At 40.7% G+C, this 20615-nt stretch overlaps 1 protein-coding gene across 1 annotated transcript in view; it reads left to right on the forward strand.

The window, feature by feature from the left end:
* Nucleotides 1-18893, forward strand: part of STXBP4 (syntaxin binding protein 4) — a 227434-nt gene extending 208541 nt beyond the window's left edge. The window contains exon 18 of the mRNA XM_063629920.1: nucleotides 17716-18893. Coding sequence (XP_063485990.1) covers nucleotides 17716-17806 — 91 coding nt within the window. The 3' untranslated portion in view covers nucleotides 17807-18893. The remainder of the gene's footprint in view (nucleotides 1-17715) is intronic.
* The last annotated feature ends 1722 nt before the right edge of the window (nucleotides 18894-20615 follow it).

Below are 20615 nucleotides of genomic sequence, written 5' to 3' on the forward strand. Positions count from 1 at the left end.
TGATCAAATTCAGATGTTAGTGATGTATCATGTTAGAGGAATGAGATCTATTCCACAAGCTGCAAAGCCTCTAAATTTTGTTAACACAAATAAGAAATAAAGTAGCGAAAGCTACTATTTCTGAGTCCCTTCCATGCACCCCACCCTGTTCCAAGTACTTTACACCTATCATCTCATTTGATCCTGACAGTTCTTCAGCGTGGGCATTATTGTCCCCATTTAACACATAAGTTCGGATAAATTCATTGAACTATTTAAAGCCACATGGCATGTGGTTATGTGAATGTCCCCCATTCAAGCTATATAGCCTTAATAAAGTTACTTACCTGCTGTCAGCCTCATCTGCAGAATGCAAATATCGAAGACATCTCACTCATAAGATTGTGAAGGATTACATTAAATAAGTTATGTGTAGCACTTAAGTACAGTGCCTGCTATACTGCAATCACTTACTGTATTAGTCAGAATTCTCCGGAGAACCAATAGGAGATATATAGATTTGCCTTATACATATAAGGAGATTTATTGTAAGGAATTGGTTCACATGATTAAAGAGGCTGTGAATTCCCATGACCTGCTATCTGCAAGCTACAGTAGACTCCAAAGAGCTAGTGGTATAGTTTCAGTATGAGTCTGAAGGCCTAAGAACCAGGACAGCTGAGGTCCAATTCAAGTGCAAGAGAAGATCAATGTTCCAGCTCAAAAACAGAGAGAAAGAAATCTTTCTTACTCAGCCTTTTATTCTATCCAGGCCTTCAATGGAGGATGAGGCCTAACCCATACTGGGGAGGAAAATCTGTTTTACTCATTCTATCCATTCAAATGTTAATCTCACCCAGAAATACCCTCACAGAAACACCCAGAAATGTTTAATAGGATATCTGGGCACTCTGTGCCCCAGTCAGGTTGACATATAAAATCACACTAAATGATGCTTTATTAGCAATATTATTGTGATTGTTATTATTGTAGATCTGGTATTTTACATCTGTCTAGCCCTTTCCACATTGCCCGAAACCAAAACCAATCATCAGTATAATCGTGATGAAATCAAAGCCACGTATAATTTTTTTCTTGCCTTAGGAAATTTTTCAACATCTTGCACATTTAATTCATAGCAAGAGTTACTACCACTGGGACTATTTAATACTCTTGAGGAAAAGTGGAAATGCGTGATAGCAACTCAGAAATAAAGGAATGTCTCATATTGATTCCTAGAGCATGGAAAAAAAATAAAGGAGGGGGCCTAATTAACAGCTTCTTGCCAACCCTTCAGACTAGAACTGTGAGTATAGGTAACCAAGCAAAGAAGAGCTCAGACCATGAACTAAAAGAAAGCACATCCTTGGGCTGCAGGCATCTCATTAGACTCTCCTATATAAAACTGAACAAAAATGAGTTCAAATTTGAAGGCAAAAAGCTATATGCAGTTGATCCTTGAACAACACGAATTTGAACTGCATGGGTCCCTATATACATGGATTTTCTCCCACTTCTGCTACCCATGAGATAGCAAGACCAACCCCTCCTCTTCCTCCTCCTCCTCTTCCTCTCCCTATTCAATATGAAGATGATGAAGATGAAGATCTTTATTATGATCCACTTCCACTTAATGAGTAGTAAATGTATTTTATGATTTTCTTAATGTTTTCTTTTCTCTAGCTTATTTTGTTGTAAGAATATAGTATATACTATATGTTACATACAAAATATGTGTTAATCAACTTTATGTTATCAGTAAGGCATTCAGTCAACAGTAGGCTGTTAGTAATTAGTCAGGAGACTCAAAAGTTATATGTGGATTTCTGACTGCAGCAGTGTGGGGAGATTGGCACCCCTAACACTAGCATCATTCAAGGGTCAACTGTATATATCTATACCACAAAATATTCCATGGCATTTTCCTTGACTCAAACAGATATCTCATTTAATAAGGTGCCCACTTTCTACCCACCACCTCCATGTCTGGTGGTGGAGTGAGAAAGAGCTGAGCTTGACATGAAGCCCTGCCACATACTAGCTTTGTTACCTTGAGCTAAATACTCATCTCTGAGCTGCAGGTGCCTCCTCCATTGGGCACAAAACCAACTCAACAGAGTCATTATGAAGGTTAAGGAGGTGCCTGGCTCCATGTCTGGCACATGATAAAACCGTTGTAAATGTGAGCTTTCTTCCACTCTCTTCCTCCCACCTCCATAAGGAAAAAGTAGTAATAGTTTCTTAAATAGCTACTGTTTGGGGAAGACTGAAAGATGGCATTTGTTCTTCTTTGCATAAGGAGAAAGCTAGAACTAAAAGAAATACAGGAACTTTTAAGTCCACTGGTCATCAAACCATACTCTATGAAGCCTTCTTGGGGAGTTTGAGGTTGGGTGAGATTTCTGTCCCTGTTCACCCCTCCACTTCAACCTGAGTTCTTTTTACTTGCTTTATGTATGTATTTAAGACCTTGCTTTAACAAAGGAATCCCCAGAAAATAATTGCAAACCACCAGCCTAAAAGAATTACAATTTACAGATGAGGAAATGGGGACTTTACAGGTAAGGCAACCAACTCTACAATCATTTGAGACAGAATCAGAATCAAAAGGCTGGTTTCTGAACTCTGAGACCACCATGCTTTCTGTCATTTTAAGCTGTAACACCTCACTATTACCAGTGTCGAAACAGTAATGTGGCTAGCCTTATTAAGTTGCTTAGTGAATTATTGAAAAGAGGTTGTAGAGGGCAAGTTTGTTACATTCCCAATCTCAAAGAGAAAATTTGACTTATATTATTTATAACCAGAAGAGAAATTTAATTTTTACTATTTTTTAAAAAGTTATTATCATAATGTATAACACATGCACAAAAGTGTACCAAATATAAATATGCCATTCAGTGAATCATCACAAAGAAAACACTTGTATAAGCATCACACAGGAGAAACAGAACTTTCTAGCACCCTTGAAGTCCCCTTGAGCTCTTCCTTTTCTCCAAGGTAACCAGTATCCTAACTTCTGAAAGTATGTATTCCTTTCGTGTGCTCTTAAACTTTATGTAGATGGAATCATACATATGTATTCTTTTACCTGGCTTTAAAAAACTACATTGCAACATCAGAAAAATATAAGCTGAGGAGTATTCTTTAAAGTAATCCCTAGTCTTCAAGGGTGTTAACATCATAAAAGTCAGGGGAAAACTGAGGAATTATTCCAGAGCAATGGAAACTAAAGAGACCTAACTAATAAATGTTGTCTTGGATTAGCTCCTGGACCTATGCAGATATTATTGGAACAATAGGAAAAATTGAAGGGGGTCTGTGGATTAGACGGTATTATTGTACTAATGTTAATTTCTAGATTTCGATGATACTTTGGTTGTATGAAATATTGTTTGCTTGTTTGTTTGTTTGTTGAGATGGGGTCTCGCTCTGTCACCCAGGCTGAGTGCCGTGGTACGATCACAGCTCACTGCAGCCTTGACCTCCTGGGCCCAAGCCATCCTGCCACCTCAGCCTCCTGAGTAGCTGGGATACAGGCACATGCCACCAGGCCAGGATAATTTTTGTATTTTTTGTAGAGATGAGGTCTTGCTTCATTGCCAAGGCTGGTCTAGAATTCCTGGGCTCAAATAATCTGCCCACCTCGGCCTCCCAAGGTGCTGGAATTACAGGCATGAGACACCACCTGGCCACTATTTTCTTCTTCTTTTTTTTTTAATACATACTGAAGTATTACAAAGCCATGGGGCATTATGTGTGCAACTTGCTCTCAAGTGGGGTATGTGTACGTGTGTGTGTGTGTGTGTGTGCACATAGAGGGGAAAAGAGAATAGAAATTATAAGGTACATGAAGTAAAATGTTGATAAGGAATCTCTGTGGAGAATATATAAAAGGTCTTTATATTATTTGAAAATGAAAATGAAAATAAAGCATTATAACATGAGCAACTTCCAATGGTGTTAAAAATTCATCTGCCTTCAAGGTGTTCACAGTCAAAGACCAGAGTGGAGAGAGCAGGTGAGTACTGGGCAGTGACATCTGAGGACCAACCACTCTGATAGGGCAAAGCACTTACTGTGTGTGCCAGGACCACAGAGGAGACAGACTCAATGCATCAACTCAGGGCATGGAGGCTTCTTCACAGAATTAATGGTTGACCCAAGCCTTACAGGAGGTCATAATCTGGAGAAAGACAAAAAGGGTGAACTGAGCAGAGTGAACATCATGTTTAAAGGCACAGAGAAAGGAGAGAGTCCGGTGAGTTTGGGAAGCTGTAAATGGCTGTCCATGGCTGGGACCTAGGATCCATGTGTGGAGGCACCAGAGCATGAAGCAACCTGGACTTTATCCTGAAGATGATGGTGCATAACAGGGTGTTAGATCTAGAGTGGACATAATAATTATCTACGCCAACCCCTTCCACACATCCTCTGTGAAACAGAGGTTTTACCACCACTCTGCAATCACTTGTCTACAAACCCTCCACGTGATTGCTGACACTGAACCACACATTAATTTATGACCACAAATATAAATGAAAAAAGTAGCTTGGGATAAATGCATTTTTTTGAGACAGGATCTCACTCTCTCACCCATCCTGGAGTGCATACATGCATTTAAATAGTGAATGCCATAAAAAGAGATTTTCAGGAGGAAAACAATGCGTGGAAAGAAAAGCTCTAGCTATATTTCAAGTTAATAAATAAGAGAAAAGTGATCTTAAGAATTAATAGCCTCATTATATATTAATACTTCTAAAACTAAGCAAATTTGAAACAACTTGGGTGGCTTTGTTTGGTAAATCAAAGTATGTAGTGTTGTAAAAGAATAGGCATTTAAAGAAAATATATCTTTGCTGAAATCCAAATGGGGAAAATATGCAATGCACCAAATTCTAAAGGATGTATGATGGTTCAATCAAAGGAACATGGAAGTTACAAGGAAGCTGAGTTGAAGATAAAAAATGAATTCTTGGCTTAGAGAAGAGGTAATAAAATGACAAAATCATTTTATCTGTGATGTGGTGCATGGTCTTTGGAGACAGCCAGATGTGGAGAGGAATACACAAGGTCTCTGTGATCTTTCGCCAGTTGATTATCCAGTTGTCATGAAGGCTAAATGGCAAATAGATATACTATCATTAGTCCCCAATAAGTATCACTCCCTTTCTCATTTTCTCCATTCATTCCTCTTTCCTCCATTTCACAGCTATATCTTTATTTTCACACATGACCAACAAAAGAGACAGCAAGCAAAACAAAGATCCTCCAAAATTACCTTAAAAGACCCAAAATAAAAAGAGCTCATTCTTCAAATCAAAAGGGACAGAGAAACCATGAAAGGTATTCAATCAAGTGAGCTTTAGAGGCTGTGGGGCTAAGAAATACACGGATGTCCAAAGCTGCCTTATGCAGACAGAGTATTTTGCAAATCTGTTCCAGGCGTCTGCTGAGGTTTCTGACTCTTTCAGAGAATGTATTGCCGTCATTAATGCACACTGACTGGTGTGCTTTCCCTCCAACTGGTTTTGCAGAGAAGTAGGCAGCATGCTCCCTCATAGACAAGATGCAAAAGGAGAGCAGAGAGGCAGGATGCCCATGTATATGCAGAAATCTTGCCCAGAAGATGACTTATTACATTAAAGGTGATCAAGCTTGGGAAGGAACCATGAAAACTCTATTATGCTGTTAGGAATATGCGCAGCCAAGTATGTGCTAAACTGCACTTCTCCCTTGTTTCTTGCCAAACGGGCTGATGTGCTGTGCTGCTTATGATTTTAAAAAAACCAACAACAACAAGGTTCGATGGAGCCCATTCTTAGAATGCCAAAGATCATGACAAGTCCCAGATCTTCTGAGCCAACCCAAACCTGGCTGGTCTCAGAGATGGATGATATAGCATCCTGGAGCTGGCCCAGTGTTCCTCTCCAAATGGATTCAGGAAATGCACTGAGCGTTGAAAAGCTTCCTCCCAAGGTTGTGAGGCTGTAATGAGAACACATCCGAATTTCCTCCCAGGGAGGCTGCCAAGAACTCAGAGGAGTGAGGAAGGAGTGTCTGGACCAGGGGATGGCTGTGAGGGAGATAAGGTCCAGCCCTCTAGAGTTGTCGATCAGGGATTTAGAGGGACTTAGAGAGAATGAAAGTGCTCAGAGGAAATAAACCTTTCATAACCATCTTTAGGGCAGGCAGACATAAGAATTAAAGAGTAATAAAGATCTTTGCTCTGACAGAAGAGCCCAGAAAGCTTAAACCATAGCAACCTTGGTAATAAGTGTACCAGATGCTGTGCTCAACTCTACATGCATTATCTCGTTTAATCTTCATGATGTCCCTGTGATTGGCACTGTTATCACATCCATTTTACAGATGAGTAAACTGCACCTTAGAGAGATTATGTAACTAATCTAAGAACAACAGCAGTGAGTTTTGAAACCATCACTAGATACTGCCTCTCCATTGAAGATAATCTATTGCCTAACAAGGTGTTTATCATGCTGTAGGCATTCAGTAAATAATTATTAATGAAATAAATGTTGAACATGGCAGAATAAGGTCAGCACTGGATTAATGAAGACCTGCACTAACTGGCTGGGTTGCTGGATGTGTCTGGGTCACATTGTCCTCATCTGAAAAGAAGAATTTAGACTATATGCTCCCTGGGAAACATGGCATGATGAATAAGTCATATGGAGAGCCAGCATTTAAAAGAACCCATGCACCAAGTCTAAACCAGAGTCCCCATTGTAGTTCTGACCCGTGTTCCAGCTATCTGAAATTGCTTCTCTCTCCCTAGAACAATGATACCCGGGAACTGGACAGACACGCACCTCTTTCTCTCCAGAGCACCTTATGGAATAGTAGGAGAGGGCACTGCCACTAACAGAAGGGCCCTTTATTAGAGCTGTCATTCCATTCTCAGTGACTGCATTATCCCCTTTGTCTCAGTCAAAAAGCACTGTGGCCACTCCTGATTTGAAAGGATCCCACAAAGAATTTTCTTACCCTGGTTCCTGGCAATTGAAGTGCAGAGATCCTTTCTACCAAAATGATTCCATAATGACAGCAACCATCTATTAGAATGGGCTCAGAGCAAAACTATGGTCTTGAATGCTTTCAGAGTTTCCTCTTCTTTCCTTTAAAATTTCTTTTTGTCATTAAAAGGCATTAAGTAAGAGCTTGGGAAGAACTTGCTGAACTGCAGAATTGGTTGCTTTTGTATCAATTCTTACTGCACCCAGACATTATCCATATTTCGTTCTTTTTTTAGTCACTGTCTGCTTCCAGACCTGTTCATTCTCCTCATCTACCCAGTCTCCATCAAAGCCTGCCACCTCTGGGAAGACTTTTCTGAGTCCCTCAAGCAGATGTGGGCACTTTTTGTAGGAATGAATTATACTTGAGGCTGGAATCCATGATTTCTCCCCTTTGCGTGCTCAGTACCCAGCAGAAGGCCTGATGCAAGGGGGACATTGAATGTATATTTGGCAAAAAAATGCTGAAAGGATGCTTCAAAAAACCAAGTAAAACATTAATAGATTAAATGAAAAGTAAATTATGAGAATATATATTTTTTAGTAATGGTTATCAAAGAGTCTACATCCAGACAATAATTATACTGATGACCACTTTTCCTCTTTAGACTTTATAAAATATGTGACTTGAACAAGCCCTGTGTAAGTTGAAGCCAAGGACAGATAGTTTATCTAAGAGAGAGAAAGATGGATTTTCTGAAAATCCAAATGCATTTGCATCAGAGCTTACTTTGAGCCTTAACCCAGTTCCAACAAATGGATGAAAGGATCAACCTTTCCATCAACAAGCATCTACAAGAAACAGGCTGCCCATCACTGCCCTAGATCTGAGAGATGAAGTGAGGCCACGGTCAAGTTACGTGCCCCAGATGGAAGGAGACAGTTTAGTCTGAAAGAGTGAAGGCTGAGTTATGAAGTAATTCTTGTTGAAAACAAACCTATAAAAGGAATTAAATTTGGAATATTTATTTGGCCAATGTCCTCTCGAACATTGGCCAGTTCTGTGGCCCTATTCAAACAAGATTACGCTCTGAAAAACAGATGCTAGAGGAAAAATATGAAAGTATAAGAGTCATCTATGTGCTACTCAGGTGGTGTGATTCAGTGGGAAGAGTGACTGTGAATTGGATTAAACCCGGGTTAGAATCCTAGCCTCGCCCCATAGTACCTCTTAGTCATGCCAGTTACCTTCTGAACATCATTCTCCTCTCTAGAAGCGTGGAGAAAATAACACTTATCATGTATTGTTGAAAGTAGGCAGTTCAGTAACTGTTACTCTCCTTTCCTCTAGGCAGCAGGCCACCAGAGAAAAGAATTGATAGGGAAACTTTCTAAACAGGGAAAAAATTGGCTAGATTTCCAACTGGGGAAGTTTTACTGTTGGGATAATTTGGTTTTAGAAAGGAATAGTGAAGGTAGGAATCCTCAAGAATTGGAATCTCCAGTGAATCACTTTAATTCTACAAATACTTATTGAACACCATAATGTGACAGATATTGTCCTGAGCCCAAGGATATGGCAAGGAACAGAACAATCCCTGCCCTCAGAGAGCTCACAAGCTCTCAGGAAAGACATTCTTTAAATGTCTGCATGTGTGATGAGCATTTTGAAAGGGTTCCAGGGAAGCTTAGGGGTGCACAAGACCTCGTGTATACTGTCAAGGATGGCCTTATCTGAGAAAGGTTCGTTGATGCTAATAATGAATGAATAAGTAGGGATACAGTAGTCAATTTCACATTCCCCATCATCACTGTTCATATTCCACAGATATGTCTGACATTCCTACTATGTGCCAAGCCCTGAAGAGACAGAGATAAAAGAGAAAATATAAAGTCTCTGATCTCCCAAGGCCTCAAAACCCGCAGAAGAACAAAAGTAATTGCATAGATGCCAAACAATATCATAAACAAAGGGTTTTGAAAACAAAGGAAGGAATGGTGGATCTGCTCCCGAGGGAGATAGTAAGCATGCCAAGGAGGAGATCCAGCATTGTGGTTTGGGTGGCAATTTCCATGCTACTTCCTGAGCTTTTACACTGCGTATATAAGTGAGACCTGCGGTGCCAGCTGGTATTGTTAACAACTCAAGGCATTAATGTAATAAAGTGATGCCTTCAGAAAAAAAAATAGAGCTGATAAAGAAATTAACGTGTTCAAAAATACACACTTCATCTGCTGACTTGCTCACATTTCCTTCACACATGGTGGGGTTTACTCAGAGCCAGAGAGAATGACTCTAGCAGTAAAGTGAAACTCACAAGTGATAGTCAGGGGGAAAGGCCAATCCCCACCCTAGCCTCGTGTACTGAGCAACTGGAGAGCTTCCATTTTTAGAGCCCTTTCCAGTCTTCAAAGTATCTTCATATTCCAATTTTATTGGTTCTTCCCAAAAAATCCTAAAAACAAGGAGTGCAGATCTTTTATTCCCATTATACAGATGAGGAAGCTGAAACTCAGGGTAGATAGGTTCTTTCTAGAGTCATGTGGCTGCAGAGTGCTGAAGGGACTATTAGAACCCAAGTCTGATTTTCGCTTTACTGATCTAATACCCCAGGACAGGGCTTCTCAAACTACAATGTGCATATGTGCCACCTGGGAGCCAATATGCAGAATATGATTCATAAGTCCGGGGTGGGACCTGAGATTCTGCATTTCCAGCTCTGTGACGCCAGCTGGAGAAAACGCATTCTTCATGATGAAAGATAATCATAGTCTGTGTTTCCCAGATGAAATTCCTTCAAATGGTTATGACAATGGAGGATCCTTCTTATTTTTTCAAAATACCAAATAGTGGTCCCTCAACAACTTCAACCTAAGCAGTACTTATTTCCCTGACACTTCTGGGGACATAGACGTCTTCTGTTATAGTTCATCTGTCTCCGTTCTCTCATCGCCGTCTCTCTCAGTCTCTTTCTGCGTCTACCTCAGTCTCTGACTCTCTTTTTCTATTACTCTCTGTCATGCTTGACCACCAAACTATGTCCTTGAATGTACAGTGTCAAGTTGAGGTGTTCTCTGATACCAACAATCAATTCTCTGATTGTCCAGACACTAACTCAAGATATCCAGCAATTCAATTCAATTCTGACACTGCTCAGAGATAGTGCAGATCCCACAGTTTAAGAGCTCAGTCAAACAAGGCTTCTCCCAATTTCAGGCACCAGTCAAAAGTCCCAGGCCCCCTGTATTTCTGACTGATTGGTTACAAATTGTCTGTTTCCACAACATCTTTCTCATGCTTGATAATTTGCTACGACAGTTCACCCAACTCAGGAAAGTGCTTTACTTACTATTAGCAATGTATTATAAAGGATATAACTCAAGAATAGCTAAATGGAAGTGACAAATAGGGTTAGGGATTGTGCTATATAAGTTTGTGAATTAGGTAATTTAATCATAACAAAAACCGAAAGAAATACGTGCTATTGAATCCAATAAAAATTCTGTCTCTCTGAGTTCTGAGTGAACTGATAAAAAGACAAAGGGACTAAATGTATCACCTCTATTATTGATAAAATATAGGTTGGAGGATAGAGTGCGTATTTTCGGATGAATGGCTTTTCCAATACTACATCCCAGAAGTAAATAAACTCACAGGTATCCTGGAACCACAGCAGACCTCTCAGTGGAAAGGCAATCCACTATAAAATGTATGGCATGACAGAGAAGTGGACTTACTTCATGTGAGCAACGTGATGTCAAGAGGAAGAAACGGAGGGACAATTGAGTGTGCTCAATTTGAAAGTTGTTCTTCCTAAATTAACCTATCAACTTAGTTACTTCACCCTAAACGCACATACGCTACCTTCAAAGTGTAATGACTAAAATGGAGGAAAGAGACCAGGACTGCTGCATCAATTGAGTTCCTTCTGGATGAAAGAAAATACCTGAAGAGGGGAGAAATCACTCTTTCCAAGATGTATGATTAGCCCCCACATTCATAATCACTATGTGCCAGGAATTTGCTAAACACTTTGTACATGGATTACCTCATTTAGTGCTCACAGTCACCCTCTGAAGTCTCTACTCTTAGTATGCCCATTTTACTGATGAAAATTCTCAGGCTTAGAGAGGTTAACTAACTTTCAGGGGATCCAGCTAGCATGTAGTGAAGGCTAGATTCAAACCTGAACAGACACAGACCCCCAAATCTTGTGTCTTATATTGCTGAACCAGAGGAGCCTCTCCGATGAGGAAACTGACAGTGTGAGAAATTAATTCACACAGCCAATAGTTAGTAGAGCCAGATTTCAAACCTGCAGTGATCTCTCTCTGACTGCAAATACCATGCACTTAACCACTGCACAAGTGCACAAAAGATTTAATAAAAATGTGAATGCCAACAACAGAGACTCAGAAAAGAGAAACGTGACTTTGGGTTGGAGCACTCACGAAAGCTACATAAAGGACTGGTGTTCTGAGCTGATATTTGCAGATGGGTGGGATATATTTTGAGGAAGACTTTCCAATCTGAGGCTCCAAGGATGAATTCTAGATGTTTGAGCAGGAAGTGAGCTTAGAAAAGATTGAGTTCGTGAGGAAGATGAGGAAACGGAGACCCGGGAGGTAGAGCGAGTAGAGGAGGAGAGCTGAGACAACCATGTTAGATGAAAGGACCACATGCAAGGGAATCAAATTAAAGGTGAATAGATGAAATGAACCTGATTATGGGGATTTGCAAGCAGGCAAAACAGTTTGGGTGGTAGGATTCTTGAGCACAGTTTGAGAGAGAACAACCTACTACAGAACCTGCCATCAATTCTCATCATGGTTTGGAGAAGATCTCACGAGGATGTATGGAAACAAAGGAGAAGCTTGGAGGAGACTGCCACCCAAAAGGAAGGTGATGATGGCTTGAGCTAGGCAGTAAAATACAAGGAGAAAGGAAGTGGTGAACTGAGAAGTTATCTGCAATTTGGTGAGATGAATAGCGTCAGGGATGAAGAGGAGAAAAAAAGTAAAAGCAAAACAAAACAAAACAAAAAACCCTTACCAGTTTCTAAACTAAGGAGCTTCTAAATATCACTTCAAAAATTTGGAGAATTAGAAATTTGGTTTTGGAACCCTCCATCATTTACTTCCTGGGCCTCCTCCTCCACTTGTCTTTGCCTTGACCAAGACCTGATTTCAGAAAAAAAAAAAAAAAAAAAAAACGTCATTAATTCCTACAGCAAGGTGTCCATGACAGGCAAGGACTAGCATCACCAATCTCAGGAGGAATAAGCATTAACATTTAAAAGCAGGCATTTTGTAGTCATCTCAGTTAGAGAAATCTAGGCATGAGCAACCAACAGATGAAGAATTTCAGGGAAAAGAAGGCTTTCGGCACCTGCGAAGTGATGCCATGTGAAGCCTCCTATTGCATGGTGCTTCCGATGCTCCAGGCGCCTCAGAGCACCTTACACATACGCCTGCAATCAATCCTAATAACAACCCCATGTGGCAGAAGTGATAATCCTCATTCTAGAGATACAGAATGGGCAGAAAAAGGTCATACAACCTGCCCTGAATCACACAGTCAGGAAGCGATAGTGAACCCAGGCAGGCTGGCTCTTAGATTAGTTCCTGATCTCAGACTGAGAAGTCGGGGCAACATGAAAAATATTGCATCAGCACTTTAAAACATTTTAAAAATAGTAGACATTCTTATTTGTGTGTGTATGTGTTGTGTATATATCTAAATATGAATATACATATACACAACACATATGCTATTCTGGAACAAGGGAACAAAGTAGCAGTGAGGAATCTAGAGCTCCTCCTATTTGGCCTGTCCCCCGTCCCACATTGCTGCCTCTAAACCAATGGAACCACCTATGTGTTTGCGTGGAACCAGTCTAAACACGATTACATGCAAAGCAGCTAATACTCGCCCCTCCTACTGTCTGTTAATGACTAGATTAAGAAAATGTTGTGGGATCTCTCACCTTCTTCCTCAACTAAATTTACTTTACTGATGCAGACAGAGACAGAAGGCACAAGCATCAATCATAGGTTCCAGAAGGTCAGAGGTCAAGAGAACAAAAGCTAAGAGGCATGGCCATACCTGAACCCTGTCCAGTGGAGAAATGTCAGGCCTTGTATATTCTAGTTCACTTGATGTATCACTGGTGGAGAAAGGTAGAGAGAGGCAGAGCAGTGTGAGTTGCATGTTTCTAGGGACACCATTGACATAGAAGATCATTTGAACAGTGCTCTTTGAGTGGAAGAGCCAGGGTAATGAGCTGACACAGCCCAAGTAACAAGCAATCAAAATGAAACCGGGACATCAAGTACTCATACCCGTGCATACCACCTAAATATCAATACCTGTGCATACCACCTAAATATCAATCTGGAACAAGCAAGGGAGGGATGGTAATTTGGTTGAAACAAACAGTCCTATTAAAGCAATGAGTGAGAAATGTTAAAATCTAGATCCCTTATGGGTCAACAGTCAGTGTGTACATTGGTTAGGTGAGCGCCCCTGGGCCAATCAGCAGAGCCCAGATGGCAGATAGCTACCATCCACGGGGCAACTTATGCAGAAGGGGCACCTAGATGGGACTGGGGAGTCCAGAGATCTTATGAAGTTCAGTCCTTCCAGTTCACCTTCATCCAGAGCTACTTTAAAGCTCAGTTCAAAAGCCTCTACCTCCATGAAGATGTCCCTGCTTACCCCACATGGGAACATTGTTTCGCTTTTATATAAGCCTTCATAACAGTTTGTATTTCTTTTACGTATTTCCCCTCTTTAGCCCTGGACTGTGCCTTTTAATTTTTTTAATGTTTTATTTATTTATTTTGAGACAGGGACTCACTCTGTTACTTAGGCTGGAGTGCAGTGGTGTGATCAGTGCTCACTGCAGCCTCAACAACTCAGACTCAAGTGGTTCTCCCAACTCAGCTTACTGAGTAGCAGAAACCACAGATGTGTACCATACGCCGAGCTAAATTTTTTATTTTTATTTGTAGAAATGTTGCCCAGGCTGGTCTGGAACTCCTGAGCTCCAGTGATCCTCCCATCTTGGCCTCTCAAAGTGTTGGGATTACAGGTGTGAGCCACTGGGCTTTTTAAATGCATATCTCCTTTTCTGCATTAGGCTGTAAACTTCTTGAGGGCAGGGGGTATGTCTTATTCATCCCTGTATCCCAGTGGTTCTCAACCAGCAGAGATTTTTGGTTGTCACAGTGTCAGCGAGAGAGGAAGGTGGTGCTACTGGCATCTAGTGGTAAAGCCCACGGATGCTGCTGAACATTCCATAGCTCACAGGACAACCCACTCTCCCCAATATCCTGTATGTCCACAATGCCAACAGTGTCCAGCTTCAGAAATCCTGCCATATCCCTACTGCTTGGCACATAGTAGGTGTTTGATAAATGTTCAGTGACTAAGTGGATGAAGGAATGGTTTGTATTTTCTTAGGTAGTTTACCTCTTCTCTGAACCCCCTCAATATGGGCTGGCTCAGCAATGACTTGATTGGTGGTCTCAGGAGAGCTGGTCATTCAGGATGACCTGCATGTTTTTCAGATGTTACATGATTCATCTGCTTCTTTCTCCCCTGCAATGGCTCTCCATTGCCTAGAGATCAAAATCCATACTCCTAAGGATAGCAGACAAGTGCCTCTGTGATCACTATCTGCCTAGCACGTACCATTCCCTGCCACACACCCCATACTCCAGCCAGCTCCACCAAATTATATTCCACTTCCAAGTACAGCATTATTCAGAATCCTCACAGCTTTGCAAAACATCTTCCCTTTGTGTAAAATTTTCTATTCAACCCTACACTGTATCAACTTGTTGAGCTTTCATTCACCCAGTTGAACTTGTCTGTTTTATTTTTATGTATTCCCTTACTCACCATGGAGAATTGATCACATGTTCTTCTGTGATCTTCTCTTCTGTCCACTGCTCTGGTAAATAATTTGTATGACATTATATTGCAACTATTTGCACGTCTGTTCCCCACAACTAGACTGTGGGCTCCTTTAAGATATACATCTCCCCAGCATCCATCATCATTCCTAGCACATAGGAAGTACTCAGCAACTGTTTTATGAATGAATATTTAAATAATGAATGAACGGATGAATGTTCTAAGAATAGCCTACCTTGCCCTAGAATAGACTTGATGACAATTCTCTGAGGTTTGAGGTCTAAACCCACAGGTATTGGACAAACCAGTTGGATCTGCAGAATGACATATAAATAGCCAAGTCATAACAATGTCATGATGAAGAGCATACATTCATTCCAACGTGTTTCTAATAGACCCAGCCAATATTTGAATGAAAGCCACGTTCTTTATTGATGGTCCTTAATATAATAAGCCAGATCCTTAGACCTATGGAAGGCAATCTGGGATGCTGCCACTCAGTCGTTCTTACATCTGGCTGCACATTAAAATCACCTAGAAAACTACTGACACATTAAAACAATTAGGCACCTCAACGCTAAACAATTAAATTAGAATCTCTGGGGGATGGGAAGGCAGGCATGATTTAAAAACAAACTCCCAGGTGATTCTAATGTGCAGACAAGATGGAGAATGGTTCTGTGGATCTTCTTAGCTCTGCTTAGAAGGAACACTCCAAAGACTTAAGTGGACATAGGAAAATACAATTCCCCTCAACATGAAAGTGACTAATGGGAAATTTACTACTTTACCTGGAATGGGAGGGAAGGCAGGACAGTTCCCCACATTGGGAACCAAGCCACCAAGCCTATGACTTTCACTAGACAACGTACAGTGGAAATATCCTGATTTCTTTTAGAAATTCAGGCTCAGTGGCCAGGCGCTGTGGCTCATGCCTGTAATCCCAGCACTTTGGGAGGCCAAGGTGGGCAGATCACGATGTAAAAATGAGGCCATCCTGGCCAACACAGTGAAACCCTGTTTCTACTAAAAATACAAAAAATCAGCCGGGCGTGGTGGCATGCACCTGTAGTCCCAGCTACTTGGGAGGCTGAGGCAGGTGAATGCCGTGAACGCGGGAGGCGGAGGTTGCAGTGAGCCGAGATTGCACCACTGCACTCCAGCCTGGGCGACAGAGTGAGACTCAGTCTCAAAAAAAAAAAAAAAGAAAGAAAGAAAAAGGAAATTCAGGCTGAGACACAACAAAGCGTTATTGGGAAGAGTGCAGGCTAGCTGAATTTGGAAACACCAAATGTTGGATTTCCTCCCAACTCTTCCCTCAGCATGGTGTTACCAGTGCAGGGAGGGTCTTGACTGCAAGTTGTCTGGGTTCTTGGAGTTTTAAACAAAGAATTGGACAAAACGCGCAGCAAAGCAAGGAAGGAAAGCAGAGATTTATTGAAAATGAAAGTACATTCCACAGGATGGGAGCAGCCTGAGTAGCGGCTCAAGGGTCTGGTTTATAGAATCTTCTGGGGTCCAAATACCCTCTAGAGGTTTCCCATTGGCTACTTGGCGTACACCCCATGCAAATGAAGTGGTGGCCCACAATCAGAGGCTGAAGTGAAGTTACAAAGTTACACTCCTATGCAAACATCTGATTGGTTGCTTTATGCAACCAGTCAGAGATACTCTTAATTTTCCATCTGCCACGCAGAAATGGGGGACAGGTTTGCAATGGGAGTAGCCTCTGGTCCTTTTGTTACTTAGGTGTGGAAAGTTGGGGTTTTCCTTTTGATTTAGTTCTACGAAGTCAGCGTAAATTGGCCTCAGGTTCCCTGCCTCCAGACCCTATCCTTCTGCTTCAGTGGGAAAGACAGGATCCATGAGTGGGCTGTGGCTGCTTCTGTATGCCACATTGAACTAATGATAGAGATTTTAAACTTTAAAAAAAAAAGTTTTATTTCGATGAGAGATTCTCAACTAGGGGTGCACATAAAAATCATCAAGATAGAAGTCTGAAATCAAAATTTCTCTGGAGATAGAACCCATGATTTTTTGTTTATCGTAAATTCCCCATGAGTAATTTTTGAGATTCACTCCTCATTAAATATAACTACTTTAAATGAAGCAGATCTGGTATAAAATCTATTCACCAATTCACCAAACTTACGTGAGAAATATCAGCACCCTTTTCTCAACGTACAGAATTCTTGCTTTGAAATGGTTCACTTCCAAAGACATTTACTCCTAAACAAACTAGAGAGTATTACTCAGAGACCATTGTGGCATACGACTCCATCTAGGACATGAACTGCAAGTAGGCAGTGTTCTGTTAATAATGCCAGCATCTGTTCTGTGTTTTCAACTGGAAAGCAAGTATTTCCCATCCAACTGCACCAATTCACTCTTTGGAGTACTATAAAGGCTCTGACACAGTCTTTCTATGCCAATGGATTGGGTTGGCCATTTACAATTACTAAGATTAATTTAAAGAAATATTTAATAAAAAATCTTGCAAGGAAAAAAAGACTTTGAGATGCTGATAGATCAGAGCATGGCATATGCAGCTAACATCACATCCATGCCAATGGCTATTTGCCATGCTGTTTTAGGTCTGCATCTGCTGCTGGTTAGCAAAAATTCCATTCACAGCTGTCCAGATGAATCAAATGTCCAATTAGCATTTTTTGCTCAGTGACAGGATTCTGCCCAGAACAAAAATTTTAAAACAGAAAGCACAACAGAACAGAGTTTTATTCATATTCTTGCTGAAAACAGTACTCTGTGAATTCTTGTTTTAGAAAAAAAAATTATAGGAAGTGATCAAAGTCCTCCAACAATGTGTTTTTCCCCTAGATGCAGTGAAGTTCAAAGAATTGCGGTTCATTATATGCATGCTTTCCTGATGAGAAGCCTTGGTCTGTTCTTCACTGTTTCTCAATTCTGAAAGACCATCACCATCGTGTTTGCCATCCACTACAAATGGAAGATGGAGTGACCTTCTGCTAATAAAACCATCTCCTGTTTTCAATTTAAACTTCTAACGTGACAGGAAAATGAATTCATCCTAATCTTCAGATTTCCCTGAGTGGTAATAACCAGAATTTATTTTATACTTATATGTTCAAGTATGTTAAGGTACTCAGCAAAATAACTAGAATTCTAATGCAAGAAGACTCACAGTAGAATAACCCAAGATGCAATTTGTGTTCCTCCAGTGCTTAAAGCCTACTCAATGGTTTTCCATTTCACATAGAATAAATTACCAAAGCCTGGCATGATCTAAGCTCTAGCTGTCCCCCATTCTTACCTTGTGCTTTTCTCCTTTAGCTCATACAGACTGGCCTCATTTCAGTTCTCCCAGCCAACTTCTTCTCCACCCCAGGGCCTTGGCACATGCCCTGAATAATTTCCCTATCCCCATTCCTTAGAGCTTCATTTCTTTTGATAGTCCTTCCTTGGTCATATCTGTCTAGCCCCACCTTCCCTCCTGTTGTAAAGCCTTTTTAAATTCCCTTCTTTAAATTTCCTTTGTTACACTTACCACAGTTTGTAATATATATTTTTATTTGCATGGATTTTTTTTGTCTTTGTCTTCTAGTAAGAGGAAAGCTGAAGAAAAGTAGAGCTTAAGTTACCTTTGTTCATCATAGTATCTCCACTGCTTAGCACAGTGCTTTATACTTAATCGCATCTCAATAAATATCAGATATCTCTAAGAGTGACTTAATAAAAGCTATATTAATTCACGATGTGGCCATACCATGCTTTGTAATGGAACAGACATCATTGTCTTCTCAGTCACAGCTAATGAAACTATCTTAGGAGGTCTTCCCTAGATAAGACTTTTTGTCTATAAAAAGGAAGTGGAGGCCGGGCGCGGTGGCTCACGCCTGTAATCCCAGCACTTTGGGAGGCCGAGGCGGGCAGGTCACGAGGTCAGGAGATCGAGACCATCCTGGCTAACATGGTGAAACCCTGTCTCTACTAAAAAAATACAAAAAATTAGCTGGGCGTGGTGGCGGGCGCCTGTAGTCCCAGCTACTCGGGAGACTGAGGCAGGAAAATGGGGTGAACCTGGGAGGCGGAGCTTGCAGTGAGCCGAGATCGCGCCACTGCACTCCGGCCTGGGCAAAAGAGCGAGATTCTGTCTCAAAAAAAAACAGAAAAAAACAAAAAAAAAACAGGAAGTGGAAACTTGCAAGAGGAGTTAAATCCCAGAATAATAACTGCCATAAGCTGTAGCACATTCTCACTCACAAAGCAAGTACTTCATAGCACTTTTACCCTTTTTTGTTTCCTGTGTTATAGGAGAAAAAAGTAAATTCAGAGTTTCTGTACCTTCTTTGTTGCTCAAGATCACAAATTCATAAGCAGCAGAAGTGGGACTTAAACCCAGGCCCACACAGGTATCTAATTCACTGGTCTTTCCTCACCCTACCCTCCTCCCTGCCTCATTCTTCTCCCTGTCTTGCAGTCATGCTACTCTTTGCCAAAGTCTGGAGATGATTTTCAGAGGAATCTACCCTGAAGGAGAAATAGACTTTGATTTCCAATTTGATTTAATATACAGCTAAATTAACTTGCTGGAGAAAATCTATTTTCAGTGTATATTTTTAACAATTAACAAACACAGTGCAAATGTTAGAAACAAGAAATAAACTGTAAACAAAGACAATGGAAGAGGTGAAGTAAACAGGCGTTTCTCTCTCTCTAACCCAATTGGGAGTCCGTTGCTATCCATCTTATTAAGGATGGTTCCAGAGAGGAGACTCATCCATATTTTTTTTTCTCTCTCTCTCTCTCTGGAGACAGTTTTACACATGCTTTGCTCAATGGACATTTCCCCATGGTCAAAATTATGTTCCATTCACTGTCATTTCCCCATGCCAAAGTTGATTTTTTTGACAAGCTCCACTGTTAACTCTGCAGCCCAGATGTTTCCATGGCAGCGGGTAAGCTGTGGTTGCGGAAACAGGCTTCCCCTCCACAGTCACACTGGTATTTAAAATGATAATTGCAAGTGCAATGTTAAAGTCAGCTAAGCTTTGGTATTTTTATGTAATGATTGTACTGTTTTTATTTAAATAATAAATATCCATTTTAAAATTATTTTGTTATTGTATTATGTTTTATTCAAACAATAAAGATTAAAATTAAGAAAGGAAAAGGAAGGAAGGAGAGGAGAGGAAATCAGGGGAGAGGAGGGGAGGGAAGGAGAGGAAAGGAGAGAAAGGGAGGGATAGGAAGCAAAAAGAGAAGAGCTATGTTCCAGGATGCCAGTGTCTTGTGTTATTAATAAAAATAAATTTAAAGATCAAATTTGTTTTTCAATATTAAGATACTTAGTAATTACAGCATTTCTCATTCCCATCAGCTTCCAATTCTCTTCTCAGCATGCCTAGGAAATTTGAAGACATTCCAGGAAAGAAGTCCAATCAAGATGTTACTGCTAAGGTCGTAGCAAAGGAAATATTCACAGCAAAGACAGGGACGACCAAGGTAAGTCTCACTAGGAGATCTGCTCTCTCTGTATTTGCTTCATCAGCAGTTTTTCTTTCACATTTAAATGTTTGAGCAGAGAGCTATGCTCCACGAGCAAGAACCAGGCAAGGCTGAGCATGCATGAACACAGTTGACTTTTGTCACCAAATGCAACTTGCAGCAAATTTAATCTGAAACGTATTTCATAATGTTAAGAGTTCTTATTATGTTGCAGGGTGATTCGCATAAACAGTAAACAATTCACAAAGATG

Source organism: Symphalangus syndactylus, chromosome 20 (genome assembly GCF_028878055.3).
Source record: "Symphalangus syndactylus isolate Jambi chromosome 20, NHGRI_mSymSyn1-v2.1_pri, whole genome shotgun sequence".
In the NCBI taxonomy this organism is placed as follows: domain Eukaryota; kingdom Metazoa; phylum Chordata; class Mammalia; order Primates; family Hylobatidae; genus Symphalangus; species Symphalangus syndactylus.